The 20,625-nt window shown below is 42.4% G+C and overlaps 1 protein-coding gene across 1 annotated transcript in view; it reads right to left on the bottom strand.

The window, feature by feature from the left end:
* Window positions 1-398: 398 nt before the first annotated feature.
* The window catches only part of Pla2g4c (phospholipase A2 group IVC), a 21,749-nt gene continuing 1,522 nt past the window's right edge, over window positions 399-20,625 (bottom strand). The window contains exons 2-15 of the mRNA XM_028782995.1: window positions 19,935-20,046; window positions 19,597-19,733; window positions 17,512-17,701; window positions 15,502-15,622; window positions 13,556-13,696; window positions 12,611-12,678; window positions 10,789-10,813; window positions 8,643-8,795; window positions 8,109-8,255; window positions 7,645-7,740; window positions 6,423-6,571; window positions 4,331-4,502; window positions 1,775-1,925; window positions 399-516 (exon numbers count right to left, since the gene is read on the bottom strand). Of these exons, the coding sequence (XP_028638828.1) occupies window positions 399-516; window positions 1,775-1,925; window positions 4,331-4,502; window positions 6,423-6,571; window positions 7,645-7,740; window positions 8,109-8,255; window positions 8,643-8,795; window positions 10,789-10,813; window positions 12,611-12,678; window positions 13,556-13,696; window positions 15,502-15,622; window positions 17,512-17,701; window positions 19,597-19,733; window positions 19,935-20,046 (1,780 nt within the window). The remainder of the gene's footprint in view (window positions 517-1,774; window positions 1,926-4,330; window positions 4,503-6,422; window positions 6,572-7,644; window positions 7,741-8,108; window positions 8,256-8,642; window positions 8,796-10,788; window positions 10,814-12,610; window positions 12,679-13,555; window positions 13,697-15,501; window positions 15,623-17,511; window positions 17,702-19,596; window positions 19,734-19,934; window positions 20,047-20,625) is intronic.

Below are 20,625 nucleotides of genomic sequence, written 5' to 3'. Positions count from 1 at the left end.
GCACCATGCCTGTCTGGATGCCATCATGTTCCTGCCTTGATGATAATGGACTGAACCTTTGAACCTGTAAGCCAGCCCCAATTAAATGTTGTTCTTATAAGACTCATCTTGGTCATGGTATCTGTTCACAGCAATAAAACCCTAACTAAAACACACACTAAGCCTTGGTTCTGAACTGGAAGCTTCTGGCTGCATCAATCTGATCTGCCATCACATACTAAGCCTTGGCTCTGAACTAGAAGCTTCTGCCTGCATCAATCTGATCTGCCATCACATACTAAGCCTTGGCTCTGAACTAGAAGCTTCTACAGAATACCCACTGATCACATATGGGACATGGGGATGTTTTGGGTCAGGATATAGGAGGACAAGACAAAGATGGAACTTACAAGAGATCGTTAATCCTTATGTATGTTGTGGGATATCTTGATCTCCACAGTCTGAGAGCCTTGGACATCCTGCACTGTGTCTTGCAAGCAGGCCTCTTTGTTGACCCTTGGGAAATTCCCAGGTTTCCTGAGAGTAGAATGAAAAGCATCTCTGAATATCATGTGATAGACATTTCTGGGACCAGCAATGAGTGAGGACTCACTGTCAGTCGTCAAAGGCTGTGATCGGGTGGTCATTCAGTGAATACACTTTGGTTATTGGAAAATCCTCAGTCATTTGGCCCCCTAGGCAGCCTCAACAGCCATAGCAATCTAGTTCATGCTGCTTTCATTATCAGGAAGCCACTTGCTTCAGCACTGTTCATTTTCTTTTCCCCTACACAGATGCAAGCTAAAGTGGGAAGAGTGGTTTATCTCGTCACATAATTTTCTACTTATTGGACAGAGGATGAAGCCCATGGTCTCATATATACTAAACAAGTACGCTACCATTGAGTCACACCCCCAGCACCTCATTGAGAAATTCTAGGCAGGGCCTTATCACTGAGCCATATCATCAACACTTCCAGGTGGATTCTAGACAAGAGTTCTACCACTTAGAGTTCTACCTCTCTAAGGGATTCTAGGCAGAGGCTCTACTGTTGTGGATAGCCCTGGTCTTGTATTTTAATGCTAAGTCCGTTTTCCCTGTGGGGCTGCAGACAAGGAGTGAATGGTATTTAGGTGGCTTATTGTGAACCTTCTACCCACCTTAATTTGTAAAATAAAGGCTAGAGCCAGTGATTGGGCAGTAGAAAGGGAGGTGGAGTTTAAAAGTTTGGGGGAGAGGGAGAGGGAAGAGGGGAGGCAAGATGGCTGTGGATGTCACACTCATGTCTCTAGCAGTCTCAGGTAGATATTCATATCAAGGTTAAGTAATTGGGATAACAATTCCAATTTGTGTGGGCATCTTGCAGATTGAGTATTTGCTGATATATAAATCCATTGGTTAATCTTAACCATTAAGAGTCTTATTTCTACTGGGTACTGGGAATTGTTTTATCTACCGAATAGGGGTGGCAGAGTTGGCCCAGGAGCCATGCCTAGAGTTGTGGAGGCCATAAAGCTGATCAGTAGAGGCAACAGAAACGCCAGCATCTCCTGGGTCCTGGGTCGACATCACTGGCCAGCTGATGCCGCCATTAGTGCAGGAACTTAGAGCAGGAGCTAGCTGAATTTTTCTAATACTTCCCGCAACACGCTACCCTTAAGGCAAAGCCTCTGCCACTCACTGAGGTAGACATCAATTGCCAACCATACCCACAACCCTCACACCAGATTACTAAAACTTAGCTCTGAAACTAGATCCAACTCAGAAGTCAAAACAGCTGTAGCCCAACACTCACCCAGCCACCTTCCTCATCTCATTGAGGATATTAATTTTGTTTTTCTGCACATTCTCCTTGGATACCCTCAGCAAATCTGTCACCAGGTCTGGTGTGTATGTGTCAGATAGTTTCATTGTCCCATATTTTTTTCTCCATGTCTCAATGTCATCTGAAATAGAACCAAACCAAGAAAAACACGTCAAATTAAGATTGTGTCCATTTATGTACAAGAATGGTAAAGTATTTCTGTACCCCAAATCCAGCTGGCCCACCATACGGCTGCTATAAATAAAGAGGTTCTGGTTTACACTGCTTTATGAAGTGAAGCATATGTTTTACTATCTATTATTCATACCTTCACAAAGAGAATGTTTCCTTTTCCATATTAACCTGTATTATCTGGAGCTATGGCTGATACAAGAGAATAATGAATATTTGTTTTAAAAGAGGGCTGAAGAAATAGCTCAACAGTTAGATATAATAGCTACTCTTCCAGAAGACATGGACTGTGTTTGCAGCACCCACATGGTGGCTCACAACCAATCAGAATGGCTAAGATCAAAACCTCAGGTGACAGCAGATGCTGGTAAGAATGTGGAGAAAGAGGAATACTCTTCCATTGCTGGTGGGATTACAAACTTCGACAACCACTCTGAGAATCAATCTGGAGGTTCCTCAGAAAACTGGAAATAGATCTACCTGAAGACCCAGCTATACCACTCTTGGGCATATACCGAAAAGATGGCTTACCATGCCACAGGGACATGTGTTCCACTATGTTCATAGTAGCCTTATTTATGATAGCCAGAAACTGGAAAAAACCCAGATGTCCCCAAAGGAAGAATGGATACAGAAAACATGGTTCATTTACACAATGGAATATTACTCAGCTATTTAAAAAGAGGACATCATGAGTTTTGCAGGCAAACGGGTGGAACTAGAAAATATCCTGAGTGAGGTAACTCAGACCCAAAAGGGCATGCATGTTATGTACTCACTAATAAGTGGATATTAGTCAAAAAAGTACAGAATGCTCAGGATAGAATCCACAGAACTCAAGAAGGTTAACAATCTGAAGAGCCCAAGTGAGGATGCCTCAGTCCCAACTGGGCGGGAGAAGAAAGCAACGGCAGGGGAAAGGAGAGACCTGGAGAAAAGAAGAAAGAGGGAGAAGAAAGGGGGAACATGATCAGATATTGGGGAGACCAGGGGGAAAAGGTGAATCCCTGAGGGCCAGCAGAAAGAATGTAAACCTCCTCAGGAGGTAGGAGGTGGGAGGACTCTCTAGAATGTACCAGAGACCTGGGAGATGAGATATTCTCAGGATTCAAAGGGAGGGACCTTATATGAAATGTTCTACAGTGGGGAGAGAGGCCTTGTAGAGTCCACCTCCAGAAGAAAGACAGGACATCAAGTGGAGAGATGGGGTTGCCATCCCACAGTCAAAAACTCTGACCCAGAATTGTCCCTGTCTAAAAGAACTGCAGGGACAAAAATGGAGAAGAGACCGAGGGAAAGGAGGTTCAGTGACCTGCCCAAATTAGGATCCATCTCAAGGGAAGGCTCCAAGGCCTGACACTATTACTACTATGTTGTGCTTACAGACAGGAGCCTAGCGTGACTGCCCTCTGTGAGGCCCAATAAGCAGCTGAAAGAGTTAGATATAGATACTTACACCCAACCAACGGACAGAAGCCAGGGACCCCTGGGTTTGAATTAGGGAAAAGCTGGAAAAAGCTGAGGAGTAGGGCAACCCCATAGGAAGACCAGCAGTCTCAACTAACCTGGACCCCTGAGATCTCTGAGACACTGAGGCACCAACCAGGCAGTTGGTCTGAGGTCCCCAACACATACACAGCAGAGGACTGCCTGGTCTGGCCTCAGTGAGAGAAAATGCACCTAACCCTCCAGAGACTTGAGGTGCCAGGGAATGAGGAGATTTGGGAGTAGGGGGACATCCTCTTGGAGACAGGAGAAAAGGAATGGGATGAGGAACAGTCAGAGGGCAGACCGGGAGAGAGATAAGACTAGACTAGACTGTAAATAATAATAATTAATAATAATAATAAATAATGAAAGTTGAGGGACTGGGATCCTGAGTTCAAAGTTACCTTGGGTGATAATAGTGAGACCTTATCTATAGAAAGAAAAAAGATAGGCTTTATACTATATCCTTTATAAGGAAACCCACTCTGAAGACAGAGTGGTAGAGAGGCCCAGAGAGTCCAGTCTGGAAAATAGCAGGGCTGAGACTAACAGGATTTCCAGGGTACATGCTGAGCCACATCTACAATTGTTCATCCAGGACTGTATAACGAATGTGGATGCCTAGGTGGAAGAAACAAGACATCCAGCTAGGACACGAATGTCCCAATAAAAAGAGGCAACAGACAGAAAGGCCCTAAAGAGAAACTAAAATATGACACCCTTTTGGAGGCTGCGGGGTTGACGGTATGAGGTTTACTATTCACTCTCTTGAGCTTTAGATGTTGAAAGGTGGACCAGATATCCCAAAGATATAGCACTGCCAGCCTAATCCCATGACTCCTTACTCTGTTTTGCTCACACACCTACCTCCACAGTTGTCTTTGTTGAACAGAGTAAAGTGCATGACAACCGGTCCTGTTTTCCCTCTGAGGACATAGCAGCTCGCTGGGGCTTTTGCCCACTCCCTCAGCTGATCCTCGCTCACTTCAGGAAAGGGGATTTCATGGCGTTGGCAGTAGTCTGCTGTGGCCCTGATGGTCTGAGAAGGGGAAAATAAGTGGCCTTGAGATACACTGTAATCTCAGCAAATAACTCAGGAGTAGGCTGTACAGGGCATGATTACTATTGGGTTTGGTTTGTACAGATGATACCTTGCATTCAGTGAGGGTCAATAAACGGTTTCTGCAATGGTTAAGAATAACCTTGGGGTCTGTATGAAAGTCAATGTGCTCAGATGAGGGGACACCCACAAATATTCAAAATCAGTCAATCTTATTTCCTCCCCGAGAGACTCCTGTTTTTTATTAATTTATTTCTTTACTCACTTCATATCCCAATATCAGAACCTCCAGTCCCTCTCACACTTCCTTTCCTTATTCTCCTCTGAAAAGAGGGAACACCTCCTAGGTATTACACACACACACACACACACTGCACATCAAGTTACTGCAGGACTACAGGTATCATCTCTCACTGAGCCCAGACAAGGAGCAGGCAACAAATTCAGAGACAGCCCCTGCTCCAGTTCTTGGGAGACCTGCATGAAAATCCAGCTGTACATCTGCTACATATGTAGGGGGAAGAAGAGGGTTATAGGTCCAGTCCATGCTCACTCTTTGGTTGGTTCAGTCTCTGGGTGCTCCCAGCGGTACAGGCTATTTGGCTGTATTGGGCTTCCTGTGGAATACCTATCCTTCAGTCCTTCCCCTAACTCTTCCACAAGTCCATCTAATGCTTGGCCATGGGTCAGATGTTCAGAACAAGCCAAGCTAGTTTCTTCCCTGAGAGACTCTTTAACATCTACCTCACTGGGAGAGTTAAATGGTGACATAGCCAGTTTCCAGTACTGATAACAGAAATGGAAAGTTGGCCACAAAATTCCTTTTAAATGGCCTGATTATTAAAACAGAAGTAAGTCAGTCAGTTTTCCACTGCTGTAGGGAACACCAAAGACAATCAGCTTACAAAGAAAAAAAGAAGGGCTTTCAGGCCATGATCAGTTGGCCAAGTAGTAGAAGTGTATGACAGCGCAAAACTACTAATGTCATAAGTCAGGGAACTGAAGGAAAAAGTATCTTGCTGTCCTTTGAGAAAAGAAGCCCAAGAACTACAGACATCCCAAAAGACCAGTGGTTCTCAATCTGTGGGACTCAACCCATTAGAGAATTGAATGGCCTTTTCACAAGGAAAACTTAAGCCTATCATAAAACACAAATATTTACATTCGAATCATAACAGTATCACAATTACATTTATGAAGTAGCAACAAAAATAATGTTATGATTGGGAGTCACCACAACATGAGGAACTGTATTAAAGGGTCACAACATTAGGAAGATGCAATTGCATTACACTAGTTGCATTTCCTCAGTGGTCTAGCATTCCCCAACCTCTGCACCAAAGAACCACGTTCTGAAAACATGGCATCTGAGGTACACTTCAGATCTAGCAATGGCAATCTGCCAAGAGAAACATAAATATAAAACATAAATCTTTACCTAGTAGCAATAAGGGTAATCAGGTATAGACATTTGCCACTAAGCTTGATGATCTGAGATTGATCAAATATAACTATACTTTTAAGTTTTTGTATGCATTTCATAAGAAATGCCTATTATGTAAGTGTGGCTCACTAACCCTAACCCTATATTCCTGTGTGTGTATGTGTGTGTGTGATGACATCCATCACATGAGTCTGTCTAGAGGACTGAACTCAGGTTAGCAACAAGCACCTTTATCTGCTGAGCCATCTTCCTAGCCTGCAAGAATCTTACAGGTTTTTAAGTGTATGATACTTATGTGTGTCCATGCATGATACTGGGGGATGCATGCATGCTGTAGTGCACCGAGACCACAACTGCCCAATACCCACTTCACAGCCAGAGCCTGAGTTTCTTTCTGCACAGCCCTGTTGCTGCACAAGGCCATCTCAAATACATAAAAGTTTCTTTTCTATTACCTCAAATGGGTCCCCAGCACTGAAGTCAAATGAGAGGATGAGGTGAGCTCCACGAGGCAGAACAAGTGGGTAAGGAGTGTTGATGGCCAAACCAGCGTCCACCAGATGGAGAAACTCCCGGCTGCACATGGCCTTATTTTCAATGTTATCTAAATCCAGAAAAAGAATTTGTCTAATCTACGGCCAGAATGTAGGTATAGGAAGCAGTTTGTTCAGACAGAGCTGTTGTGTCAGAAACATGAGCAGGTATCCATTTCCAGCTAGAGTTCATGTCTGCTACTGTCTAGACATGATTTGAGTGTGTTCCTCAGAGACTAATGCACTGGAAGCATGGTCAGCAGTGTGAAGTGTAGAGATGGAGGAACCTTTAAGAGAAGGGGTTTAGTGGAAGGTGGAAGCACCAGCCTTAGAAGCAATTGTGTTCCATCGAATTAACTCTGGAAAGAGCAAAAATATTTATACCATTAGTCCCATCCATCCGTGACTAAGTCCCTTGTACATGTGGCTCCTCCATCACATTATGTTGCAACCAGTAGCACTCTAATCAGATGGGGCCATCTCATCTTCTAATATTATGAGTTAAATAAACCTCTTTTCTTTATAAAGAACCCAGCCTGGAGTATCTTGTTAAAACCATTGAAAACAGAGTGACGTAACTTCTCAAGGCACGTATGCTACTGACCAAACTAACAACATTGTGGAACTCATCTTCCTAGGGAACTCACCTTTTTCTAAGCTAAAAAGGTATCAAGACACACAAAGATGTTCGTGGTAAGTAGTGTTATCACAAAAGAGTGGTGGATGAACTTTAAATGTTTGGGAACTGGTATAGTCTGGAAAGAGGACATTCATACAACAAGAAGACAAACATTGTTGAAATCTATAAAGCAGCTTTAGAGTACCCCAGAAGCCAGTATGTATTCTATATAAATGAAGGATGTCAGATCAAGAAAGGAAAAAATAACAGATGTCTATATCTTTTCATAGTTGGAGAAAAACACCCACATTTCCAGAACTTTACCATGCCTTCTACTGATATTGAAAAGACTGTGTGTCTCTCACTGTAAACCACTACAATGGAGAAGTTCCGGCACTCTGTCCAGTGAGCACCATGCCCACTCCTGCATTTCCAGGACAGGAATGAGCTGAGATCACCCCAGGTTCTCCACAGCCTACTCCAGCCAATGAGAGATTAGGAAGACGAAAAGAGAAACATTCTCACCATGTTTATAGAGGAAGTTGTAAACAGTTCCCCACCACCAGTTGTAAACACACTTGAAAGTTCCCTTCAGAAAATAATAATAGTCCCAAAGTGAACCTGGAAACAGAAATCAAAAGGTACAAAGTAAGCATCACGGGATGGTACATGCTATCACTTCTCCAAAGTCCTATGGTAAAACACTGACCTCCAAGGTGACAGAGTTTTAACTGAGTGTGGAAGACCCACAGACTATACCCAAAAATAGACATTCTCTGTACTCTATCTGTCTACCTCCTTCTCCTGACTCTCCCTCTCACCCCCCTCTATCTGCTTCCTCACAAGCCTATAGTAAACAAAATGTCCTCAAACTGTGAGTCAAAATGAAGCAATCTAAGTTGCTTCTGCCATGTAATTTGTCACAGGGGTAAGAAAATGAAATGGACACCAGCGGGGACAAGAGAGCACTTGAGGGTGCTAGCATTTACCCTTGATCTGGTTCATCAAACTGTATGTGATGGGCTCTTGTGTCTTCTTGAAGTAATCCAACAGATGGTCCACAAACTGCTGCTTCTTCTCTGGAGAGGTCTCATTCCAACTCTGGATGATCTCAGCCATCTCTTTGTCAAACTCATCTGCCCCAAGAAACCCAGCTGATTACCTGCTCAGGACAGACATGTACCACCTACTGACAACCACTGTTTAGCCTAATCTATCTTATCTCTTATGGTGACCTGGCAGTGGCTGTGTCATAGAGCAATTTCCTCTGAGGGAAAAAAAAAGCATTCCATCATTTAGGGAAGCCTATGAAAACTCAGGAAGTACCAGGGCATCAGGTCTTACTGGCACACACATTCAATTGTAGAAGGGACAGTGAAGGAGAAAAGAAGGCCACATCTTCATGCAGGCCACCTGCCTGTTTGTCCATGACCACCCCCACCACCCCCACACACAATTTCCTTATGCTCTCTAACCCCTTAGCATCTTCACAGGAATTTGCAAGTGTGTCCTCACATACAAACCTGTCTCAGTACCCAAAGCCTGCTGAAGGGCACAAAGCTTATCCTTGATGCTGGTGTCATTCTGATCTGTGACACAAGCCATCATTAAATCCAAGAGCATTTCATCCACCTCCATCCGTGGTGCTTCTGAGTATGTCACTATTCCAGCCCCGGCTAAAAAATAAAAATGCCACCAACAAGAAGGTGGCACTACTATCATTGCCTTCCCTCAGCAAAGTCTCTTTTCCTGACACTACAGTTGAACTTAGGCCAGCTTCCATGTGTTTTACTTGCAAAGGCTTCTATCAGCAATTCCTTATAACCTGAATGGTTCCCCTAGGCCCACTTGGCTGGCAACTACCCCACTAGCCCACCTCCCTCATTCAATGTGGCACATGAACACTCAAGATAGGGCTTCTTATTCTCCCCCATTACAGGTTCCAGGAACATTAAGGATCCCTCCCTCCTCTCTCTCTCTCTCTCTCTCTCTCTCTCTCTCTCTCTCTCTCTCTCTCTCTCTCTGTGTGTGTGTGTGTGTGTGTGTGTGTTTAGACCCTTTTTCTATCACTTTTTCTACCTTGTGTGAACATGGAATTTATTAATTCTATAGACTACTCAAACATTAGGATCCGTTGATCTCCAATATCCACTAAAGGGGCATACAACTCTAATCCCAGCAGTGATGGTGCACACATGCACATCCTGAAGGCTTCTCGGACAGTCAGTCTGCCCTATTAATAAACTCCCTGTTCACATACTGTAGAGAGTGATAGAACAAGGCACCAGACATCATCTTCAGGCCTCTACACATATACATATATACATGCATCACACATATACGTACAAATACACACACACAGAGCACATTGCACAGTTGAGGTAAGAATAGCACTTCATAAGGTGACAATAAGTATAAATGTGACATTTTGAGACACATGACTGGCATATACAACATCTCATACATGGTCTCATCAGTGATTTACAACAAGCAGGGTGCTTACCTCCCATAATCTGACTTTCTCCCATAAGTGGACGTTCCTGCCTCCATTGTCGAAGCAGGTCCTTTAAACTGTCTGCAAGAGGGTAAAAATGCAGAATGTTTATCTGTACAATACAGACCCTGGCTATGGTGTTGAATATTTTATTTTTCTTTTGAGGTATGTAAGACATGATTTTATATTGATTGGATTGGTCTAAAACTCACTACAAAAATGAGGATGACTTTGAACTCCTGATCCTCCGGCTTCCATCTCCCAAGTGCTGGGATCACAGGCACATACTACCAGTCCTGTATTGAGTGTATCTAAGGTGAGTTTCTCTATGGCTATTCCTTTGTAGGACTGGCCACAGTAGGCTGGAGCTTTGCTGATATTGACTCTCAAGATCTAACTCCATGCCTTTCTTCCAACTCTGCCTCTAGTGAACTCACACTCGTAACTGGAAATTGGATGGGGTAATACACATCACTACAAATCAAGACTTCTTCTGAAGAGCAAGCCTAATTTACCTACTAAGAAAATAAAATATGAGGCAACTTCCAAATTTAGCCAATGGGAGACTACAAAGAAATATCCCCCTCTTTTTTTTCTTTTCTTTGGTTTTTTTTTTTACTGCTTAGTTTTTGAGACAGGGTTTCTCTGTATAGCCTTAACTATCTTAGACCTCTCTCTGTAGACCAGGCTAGCCTCAAACTCAGAGGTCCACCTACCTCTACCTCTGGAGTGCTGAGATTAAAGGTATGAACCAACACACCCAGCTCTAAACTCATTGAATTTGCCTTTAACCAAGAGATGATTAATGTCATTTTGAAGGGGCACTCTTAAAACATAGAGTATGGTTTGGTTGTAAGTGGTATTAAGTGAAGAACGAATGCTTAGGATTGTTATCTTTCAGTAATTTTTATTACTTTCAGCAGTTACACTGAGGCAGGCAGCCTTGGAGGTCAAGAGAATCCTATATATATATAATTCTCCTTCAGGATGTTCTTTACTTTTGCTGTAACTAAGACCTTGGAGAAAGAAATATTTTGTTTTGTTAGGGCCTAACACAAGGTCAGCTCACAAAATGTCATCAGACAACTTCCCAGCACTGTGGCACTAGATGAAACCAACCATCTTTACCATGAAAGCTAAGCAAACCCACAGCATTCCTGCCTGCCATCTTTAACCAAGCTTTAGGTACCCAAATATATTCTCAACTTCCATTGTTCCCTCTTAAACTGAGCATGCACAATAGTGGACATTTTACTTATTTTTTCCCTTGTGCCATTTTTATGTGTATCATTGATGTAACCCAAATGAGAGGAACATATGTGTGAGAAGGTAAACATTACATGTAAGTGTGTGTGTTTGTGTGTGTGTGTGTGTGTGTGTGTGTGTGTGTAGTGTAGTATATGTACAGAGGCTGTTTATGCTGGAAATTATCATCTATTGCTTTCTACATTATTCAATCAAGGCAGGGCCTCCCAATCAAACCCAGAGCGAAGAAATAAAGAAATTAGTTGCTAGTTTACTTGAAGGATTCCCATGCCTCTGTCATCTAAGGCTGGATTTACAGGCAGGCTGCCATGCCCATCAGGTATTTACAAAGGATCTGGAGATCCAAACTCTGGTCCTCATGCTTGCATGGCAAATGCTTTAACCACTAAGCTACCACTATAGCTCTTCATCTTTAATTACATATGCCAAGAAATGGGCCACTTCTGAAATGCTTTCCCAAATAAATACTCACAACCTTTCCAAATAAGTGCTCACACTTCCTTTGTTTGAAGAGGGCATCACTTTGCAGTCAAGGACTAACTCTCCTTACCCACAGTGGCAATTGGTAAGGCCTCTTTCATCTACTGTTTCACCACTTGGCTGTGGGTTTTGCCTTCACACTAACCAAGATGTAGATTCATTCTGTCTGGCTACATTACTGCTATTATATATTAGTCATACATTATTACTATGATCCAGGCTTATGCTCTCAGAACCTTACACACATCAGGCCATTTAAAACTCATCTCTAACACATGAGGCTGGGGATGCTGTTGTCTTCATTAGAGGAGGCACTCTTTCAGAGAGCATTTGGTTAGCCAAAGTAGATACCATGCTGATCAGAACTGTGATGTGGGTCTAGGCACAAACTGCCACCCATTCCTACATCAGTGCTCACTAGAGAGTGAGAGCAGGGAAGGAACTTAGCATTCTCACAACTCTGTCACTATCTACAAAAAAGGTCAAGATGGAGACTGGAGAGATGATTCACTTCCAAATGATCCAGGCTCAATTCCCAGCAGGCCTATGGCAGTTCAAAACAAGTTTAACTCCAATTCCATGGAGTCTGATGCTCTCTTCTGGTCTCTGCAGCCACAGGCACACGTAATACATAGACAAAACACCCATACACGTTTAAAAAATAATGTTATGGGGCTGTTTTTTGTTTGTTTGGTTATTTGTTAAGAGTCTTTCTATTTAGTCCTGGCTGCCCTGGAATTCTCTATATAGACTAGGTTGGCCTAGAACTAACAGAGATCTCCTCCCTTTGCCTCCTGAATACTGATATTAAAGGTATACACCACCATGCCTGGCAAAACGAATAAAATTTTGAATTCAGGTGATTGTACCATCCACACAATCCTAGGGATTGTGTTATGGATTATGTAATAGGACAGATAATAATTGCTATTATTTCCTAGTGCTTTTACCTACCAGGCTTCATCCTGAGCATGTTATAGGAATTCACTCTCTGAATCCTTACGACTACAGGTGTCATCATCACTGTGGTGTAGATGTTGCAACTGAGGTACAGAGAGGCTGGGTAACAGAGCTCACATGTAACTAAGGCACCCTGCACCTAGCCACTCTGCAATCATTCCGACTGCCCTCATGGAGGCTTGAGACACAGCAGTAATGTCAGGACAATGACATTACTTTCATTTTCTCTAACAACAAAGTGCAGAGAAGTTTCTTTAAAAGAAATATCTCTATGATTGGTCCCTGGCATGCCCTCAAATACTCACCCAAAATATATTTCTTAGTTTCTTCAATATCAGCAAGAGCACTTCCCCATAAACCTGTAAAGAAAAGAGAAATAAAACTAAGACTTCTTGCAATTGAAGTGAACCAATAGGATTGTATTATTATATTTCAACCCTTTTGCCTATAATAGACAGAGGCAGAACTGGAATGTGGACAACAGTCCAGGGGTTAGCTGTTCTAATGCCAAGACAATGGTAGCTCAGGGGTGAAAATCCTGGAAATAGTAGATAGGAGTTATAGCCAAACTGTAAATATATAAAAAGCATCAAAAGATCCTACTTCAGTGATTAAATAGATGAAAGTTCCATTTTCAGTGGAAGATGATGGAGAAAAATACCAGTCTTGCCTCTGTTTCTATCAATGCAGAACTAGGCATCCATGATAGGCTTCATAATGTATCACAAAATTATATGATCACTGACCATGGTGGTGCACACCTATAATCCTAGTATTTGAAAGATGGATGCAGAAAAATTAAATGTTCAAGACTAGATTCAGTCATACGGTTTGATTCAAGGTTAAAATGAAATATACAAGACCCAGTATCAAAGAACAGCAAAAACTATTTGCTAAATAAATGGATATATAACTATCCTTGAAATCCTAGCACATGCTGGTCACTGGTCTTTAGATGTGAGATTGCATGTAACTCCTGTAGCCACATTCTAAACCTGTTTATCAGAAGATGTAGCCTTGGATTCAGCCTTCTCGTTGAACATTTAGTAAGGTGCCAGGTACCTGCCAGGTAAGGGAGTTCCTGAGAAATGCTTAAAGTGTTCCTCTGGAAACCCAGATACCGCTCCTTTTCTCCTAGCAATGAAGGAGTAGGACAGAGCTAGAATCTCTGGGAGGCCATTCTTGTCCAACATCCACTTCCCATCTTCACTGAATTCCATCTGATCCCTTACTTACCTCTTAGGAAAGTCAAGTCTCTCTCGGGCTCAGATCTAACCAGTTTCCCATTCTCAAATCTGCTTCCAAACTCTGTGATGGGGACATAAGCCCCAAGTGCAGGGTAGCCAGCATGATGAGGAGTGAATTCAAACCAGGAATCTGGGGAGGCAAAACGAAGGTAAACTACAAACTTTGAACCTGAAACAGCAGATGCTGAGTGTGGGGGATCCATAGACTATGGAATGCCAACCAAGAAACTACCATATAGCGATAGGCCGACTGATCTCAAATTATTGGGGATCCTTTCCCATGTGTCTGAGAGCCTATTCAGATGGAAATGAGTCATTATTTCAAGAGAACTCTGTTTCTATTACTGTCCCAATATGGAATCCTCATATCCTCCCTTTCCTTCCACTTCATAAGAGCTGAAACTCTGGAAAGTGGTAATGATGAAGACGCTAAACACATTATGACATGAGAGTTATTGGAACTGTGGAAGGGATGAACTATGAACTATTTATTGTACAAAGGAAAATCACATGACCATGTTTCTTCTAGAAACTTCCATCAGGTAGCTATGGAAGAAGGAGATGAGATGGTATAGAAAGGTCAATGAGGAACTAATTACAAGAGCCCTCAAGAGAGGTGCTGATACTTGGTCTAAGATGTACTTGGGATTATGAAGAAGACAGTGTTTGCAATGTGGAGGGTTGTGTCCATGATGACCAGAGGTCTCATTGGTCTTGAGAGGATGTTTAGAGAGAGTGCAGCTATTCATATATTCTTGACTAAATATCTGTCATCTTCTATGAGTGAAGGCCCTCCTCTCCAAACCTGTACATAGCTCAGGAGAAACACATATAGAGTAGACAGGATGAAAGGAACATCCTGGCTAGCCATCCACATTAGTCAAAACAACCCTGATAATTAATGGAGTGACAGATGTTAAGACCAAATTAACCTTACCCCTGGTCTGCTGGGGGAGGGTTTATGAAAAACAGGATGTCAGCCCTACCCACTTCAGTAGAAAAACCATATAAGGACTATGCTGATGACTTTCAGCCTTCAACCTGACATAGCCCAGAATACTTTCTAAAAAGGGTTTTAATAACTAATGGATCAAGATAGTTTATGGGCATGTCTGTGAGAACATTTCTTGATTTCTGAGAAGGAAAAATCCAACCCATTGTAAGTGTCACACATCCCTAGGCAGAATCAGTATAAAGAGGGGAACAACAACACACAAGTAAATAAGGATCCACATATCTGCTTTTGACTGTGGAAGTGGTATGCTGAGTTCCTGACTTGACTTTCCTGTAACCATGGCCATAACCTGGAATTGTAAGCCAAATGAACCCTTTATTCCTAGGTTGCTTTGCACTACATTATCAAGGACCCACACTAGGAGGAGAGAAATGGAGCAATAACCCCAGGGACATCTGAGCTTTAGAATGCTAGAGTAAGTGAGCACCCAGAACATTGCCTGATGGATACTGAGCAACAAGGACATACTCATCAAACAAATAAAGGCATTTTATATTAAGTAAATTGGATGAAAAGTTCTTAATCCCAGGGCAAAGACTGTGGCTTGAAACACGAATAGGACACTAAGAAACCACCAGCACTAGGGTAGTTATTAGAACCATTGAGAAGATGACAGGTAAGTAGTAAAGAGTCATGCCACTATATCACCAATCTGGGCCTCACACCTAGCCCACATTAGAGCTTCCTTCCTCACCCAAAACAAGTGTCTGCCCTCTGGTGGTTTTTAAGACTGCTGTTTGCTCTTCTATGGTCTGAGCATCCTACCCTGAAAGCCACTTTTCCATGAGTCCTTTCCTTCTGGGCCTCCCAAGAGGAAGTCTGGGGAAACATTCATACATTCCACTTATCCATACATATATTCCTTTCTCAGTGCCTTTCATTCCCTTGCTACCTTTACATCCCTCCAATTTTTTGCTTACTCTGAGTTTTTTTCTCCCTCCAATCAGCCTGAAGGTCATCATCAATGGCTGCAAAGATGGGATAGGGCAGCACTCCTTCTTCCACTTGCTTCTTTAGGCTGGACAAATTCGAATCCTGAAACTTTGGAGAAAAAAAAAAACAGCACCCAGACTGAATGGAGTAGAAGCACATTGTTTAGAATAGGGTTTTGTCTCTCCAAACTGGGTAGAATCTTTGTACACTGTGCACCAAGTTCTGGAATATTCTTTCTTTCTTCCTAATCTAGGAAACCTATTCCCACATGTGTAGAAGTCAGAGGACAACATACAGGAGTCAGTTCTCCATATAGCATGCAGTTTCCACAAATCAAACTTAGATCTTCAGGCTTGACTGCAGTGTCTTTCTTCACTGAACTATTATAACAATAGTTCAGTTCTCATTTGGCAGAATTTCATCCTCCTTCAAGCAACAGTGCTCATCTGCCTCTGTCTCAAAGCACTGAACACCAGTGTTCTTTTCTCCATTTCTGTGAGTTTTACTATCTTAGATGCCTCAAAGTGGAATCATATGACTGGCCTGTGCCACTTAGTATAACTGAAGGGGATAGATGTCATGTAAAGTATTCTTCTCATCCACCACACACACACACACACACATACAAACCACAAGAATAACAACAAATTTCTGCAGGAGATGAATACGCTTAGCACTTTGATCATGAGATACTTCACAGGTAAGTGCATGAGTCCAAACTTCTCAAAATGTTCTTGAAATATATTCATGTGTTCAACTCTGTCCATTTCAGTTATATTTCAACAAAGCTTAAAAAGTTAAACTTTGAGAGGGAAGGAGGAAGGGAAGAAGGGGGAAAGAGAAACAAACTAGGGATAAGAGAGAGAGAGAGAGAGAGAGAGAGAGAGGGGGGGGTATGGGAAAGAGAGAGGACAGAGAAAGGTTTGGAAAGATGTCTCAGAGAATATGAGCATTTTTTGAGGACCCATTCCAGGACCAATGAGGGAGCACATAACCATCTGTAAATCTAGTTAATACAGTGCCCTCTACTGGTTCCATGCATGTAGCATACAGGTGGGTAAAATACTCATATGTAAATAAAATAAAAATAATTTTAAGAGAGATAGAGAAGAGTAGGACTGACACAAAGGATAGTAAGAAGAAAGCAAGAGGGAAAGGAATGCAGGGAGAGATAAGGGTAAAAGAAGTATACTGTGGGTATCTGGTCCACTTTGACATTTCTAAATAACATCTGTTCCCCTAGGACCCACAGTCTGGAAGAAATTCTAACAGTATCATTGAAAACATCCAATTTTCTTTTCTATTTTTATGCCAATCTCAGAGTTCAGGATGTCTGTCCCTCTCATTTCTAAGAATGGGACAATGTTCAACTCAATATAATTTAACTGTAAAAATAAGAAGAAATCCACTGGAGAAAGAACTCATCTGGGAATGACTTCCCACTGCCATCCTGACTCTCTTATGAGGAATGCAGCCATGATGTATTCAATCTGGTAGTCACAGGCATTTGGATCATAATAGCCATCTGATATGAATTAAACAGATCAGGTGATATGCTCAGACAATCTGAGGTTGGCTCCTGGAGCCAGCTAACTAGAGGGTCTACAGGTGACCACAGTGGTACTCTGGGGCTGGGGGAAATATTTCCTACTAAGAATGTGGAGATGCAGAAAACTCCATTCTTTCTGAGGTAAAGAATAAAATCTGAATACAAAAAGAGGAAAGTAACTTTAAGAGAAGAAATGACCAGTGAGACAGATCGAAAAACGGGTTCCTTAGAACCTCTTGGCTTTGCATGTTCCTAGATGTTTCCAATACTTTCTACATATTTTACTGCACAAACGAGTCAGAGCCTGATTCTTCTTCTTCCAACCAATCAGCCCTGGGATATTTTTAGTCTGGAGGTAAAAGCTCTAAGTGCCCAGATTTGGATGATCTGAAAGAGGAGGTTGATGAAGCTGTTTGGAATCCCACATTCTCTGCTGGGAATGACTTACTTCTCTGGTTTGTCTCGAAACAATCAAATAGGCCCAAATGTCAGTCAGGGAGTAATTATCCCTCCTTGATGCCTCAACGGCTTTCTTCAGGCTCTCATAAAAGTCCCACTCATTCTTCTCATACCGATGCTTCAGCTCTTCTTCTATCCCTTCCATATTTCCATTCTTGGTGTAGAATGAAGACAGTGCCCTGGAAACAAAGAGAGGTGATAGGCTGGTGATCAGAATTTTGGGCCATGAAGGCTAGAGAGGGGATGAGCAAGGATGCCATTGATTCTATTTCCCTGACGACAAACCAGGTAAAGGATGACTAACTGTCAAGAAGGAAGTTAGGGATGGTAAACAAAGGACTGGAGTACATGGACAACTCACGCAGCCTCTGTATGATTCTTTTACTTAATACATAGGCCAATGAGAGCAAGATGGAAGAAATACATAATGATGTAATGTTAGAATCCTACCAGATTGCTGTTCTTCTCATGTCAGTGACACAGCTGCTTCATGTTCCTGCTGCCATGCCTTCCCTACAAGGATGGACCATACCTCCGCAAATTGAACCAGAAAAACCTTTCCTTCCTTGAGTTACTTTTCTTGAGTATTTTCTTTAGTAAAGAGAGACAATAACCTGTAGGTCTCTGTAGGAGCTGCCTCACCATTAACTACTACATCTCTGCTATCTGTTATCTCCATGTACATCCATTCGTTCTCCACATATTTAGTTCAAAAGCTTGAATAGTTGTATCTGTAACTGAAAAGCTCCAAGACTGATTATCAATATCTGCCCTGAGCTTGGAATCAGGAGGTGCAAAGAGTGATTAAAAATGCCTGCCCAGGGCTCAGAATAAAGCTATAAGGCACGAGTGCTTCTGAGCCCTTTAGAATAAGAAAGTCCTACATAGATTTAACACAATAGTCTCTCATTAAGATCATAGGTGTGGTATTCCATCGACCTAGAAAATAAACACTGCTGTTGAACCTGTAAAACCCTAGAAATGAGGCAGCAGTGGAGTAGGAAGCAGAAGGAGATAAATGGAGTAATAGAGAGCCTGATATGAGCAAAAAATTACATTATACATGTTATGAAAATATAACAAAACCCCTTCTGTTGCACAACTGATAAACTATTTAAAATAGAACTTTGGGCATGGGAAAAGGCTGAGAAAATAAGAGTGTTTGCTATGCAAGCATAGGACCTGAGCTTGAATCACCAATACTCATGTAAAAAATATGCATGGGGAGCTGGGCAGTGGTGGCGCACGCCTTTAATCCCAGAACTTGGGAGGCAGAGGCAGGAAGATTTCTGAGTTTGAGGCCAACCTGGTCTACAGAGTGACTTCCAGGACAGCCAGGGCTACACAGAGAAACCCTGTCTCGGAAAATTTTAAACTAATAATAATTTTTAAAAGTATGCATGGATAAACCTGCCTGTACCTGTAGCACTGAAGAGCACACACAGGTGGATCCTACATCCAGCCTGGGCAATACTTAATAAGCTTTAGGCTCATTAAGAGGCTATGTTTCACAGCAATAAGGTAAAGACCAACAGAGAAAGACTTGATGCCTGCCTTGTTCTAGCATCAACATTTCTCCACATAAGCATGCATAGCCCACACAACCCAACACCCCACAAACAGTGACAAATCTCTGGGTGTCTGTGACAGTGTTTACAGAGACATTTAAAGTGGGTGAGAAGATATCGTTTGAATGTTATCATGGCATTTCCCAGGCTGAACTCAGACTGAATAAATAGAAGCTGAGCTGAGAACCAGCACACCTCTCTCTCTGATTCACATAGGGCCCTTCTTGCCATGACAATGTTCTGAAGGTAAGAATCAATAACCTTTCCTTAAGTTGCTTTTGTCTGATATTTTGTTACATTAAGAGGAATAAAAATACAACTAATCAGTATACAACAAATGCTATACTGAAATATCACACCATACAGCATGAAATAAACAATTATCATCTGTCCACTTAAGAAAAGGAAAATCAAAGGCAGCATGTATTTGGTGACTGGAGGAAGACACCATCTCATTCTGATAGCAGAAAACATGGTATATCCTTGCATCCAAACTCAACACTTACCAAGTTGACCCAGAGACCCCTGCGAGGTACGTGACAGCATCCAACAGGCCAAGTTCTTTCATCTCACTCAGCACACCAAGACAAGCAATGTGGGCCCGCAGCCCCCCACCAGAGCCCAAGACAGCAATGACTGGAGCCTGGGCATTGGAAGAAGGACAATTAATGGACAGTGTAAACAACAAGAGCATATCTAAGTCCCTGCTTTCATGGCGTGAAATGTCCCATGTTACTGCTCTAGTAGGGTAAGTCACTCTCCTGTTCATCCTAGAGTAGCTGAGCTGCAGAGCCTAGGGACAGCACAGACAGTCCCACCAGTGTGATCCCTCACTTGCACTCACCTGGTCAGCTTGGATGTTCAGCTTTTGCAGAGCCTCCAACACCTTAGGACTGCGTTTGTGCACAGCTGCCTTTTCTGCTTTCTGGAGTCCAGTTGCAAAATAGACCCCAGAGCTTTCCAGAGAGAAGGGAAAACATGACACTTCAGAAATTTTTCAGTGAGAAAGAAAGCACAGAAATCACCTACAATGGTGTCCTCCAAAGAGCTATCTACCAGTTGCAGGTTACTTAGGAGCAAAGGTGGTCAAGGGTTCTGAGTTTAAGATGTGTATCAGATACTCAAAACATAAACTAAAAAGCAACCAAGGGCCAGCCAAGATGGCTCTTAAGGTAAGGGTGACTGCCAATCACTCTGATGACCTAACCACATAGTAAAGGGAGAGAACTGACTTGCCCTAGTTGTCCTCTGACCTACACATGCACTGTGGCATATGTGTGCAAGCATACACTCACACACATACACACAAAAAACAAACAGATGATAGATTGATGAATAAATAAATCAGTGCAATTTGAGCTGGAGATAGAAATGTCTCTGAAGGAGCTGCCTCACCCATAATTAAATACTACAATTCTGCTATCTGTTACCTCCACTTTACACTGATTCTCCACACTATTACTCCAAAAGCTTATGTAGCTTTATCTGGAGAGAGAGAGAGAGAGAGAGAGAGAGAGAGAGAGAGAGAGAGAGAG

The sequence above is a fragment of the Grammomys surdaster genome, unplaced genomic scaffold (genome assembly GCF_004785775.1).
Source record: "Grammomys surdaster isolate TR1022 unplaced genomic scaffold, NIH_TR_1.0 949, whole genome shotgun sequence".
In the NCBI taxonomy this organism is placed as follows: domain Eukaryota; kingdom Metazoa; phylum Chordata; class Mammalia; order Rodentia; family Muridae; genus Grammomys; species Grammomys surdaster.
This window is presented reverse-complemented; position numbering and strand designations above follow the sequence as displayed.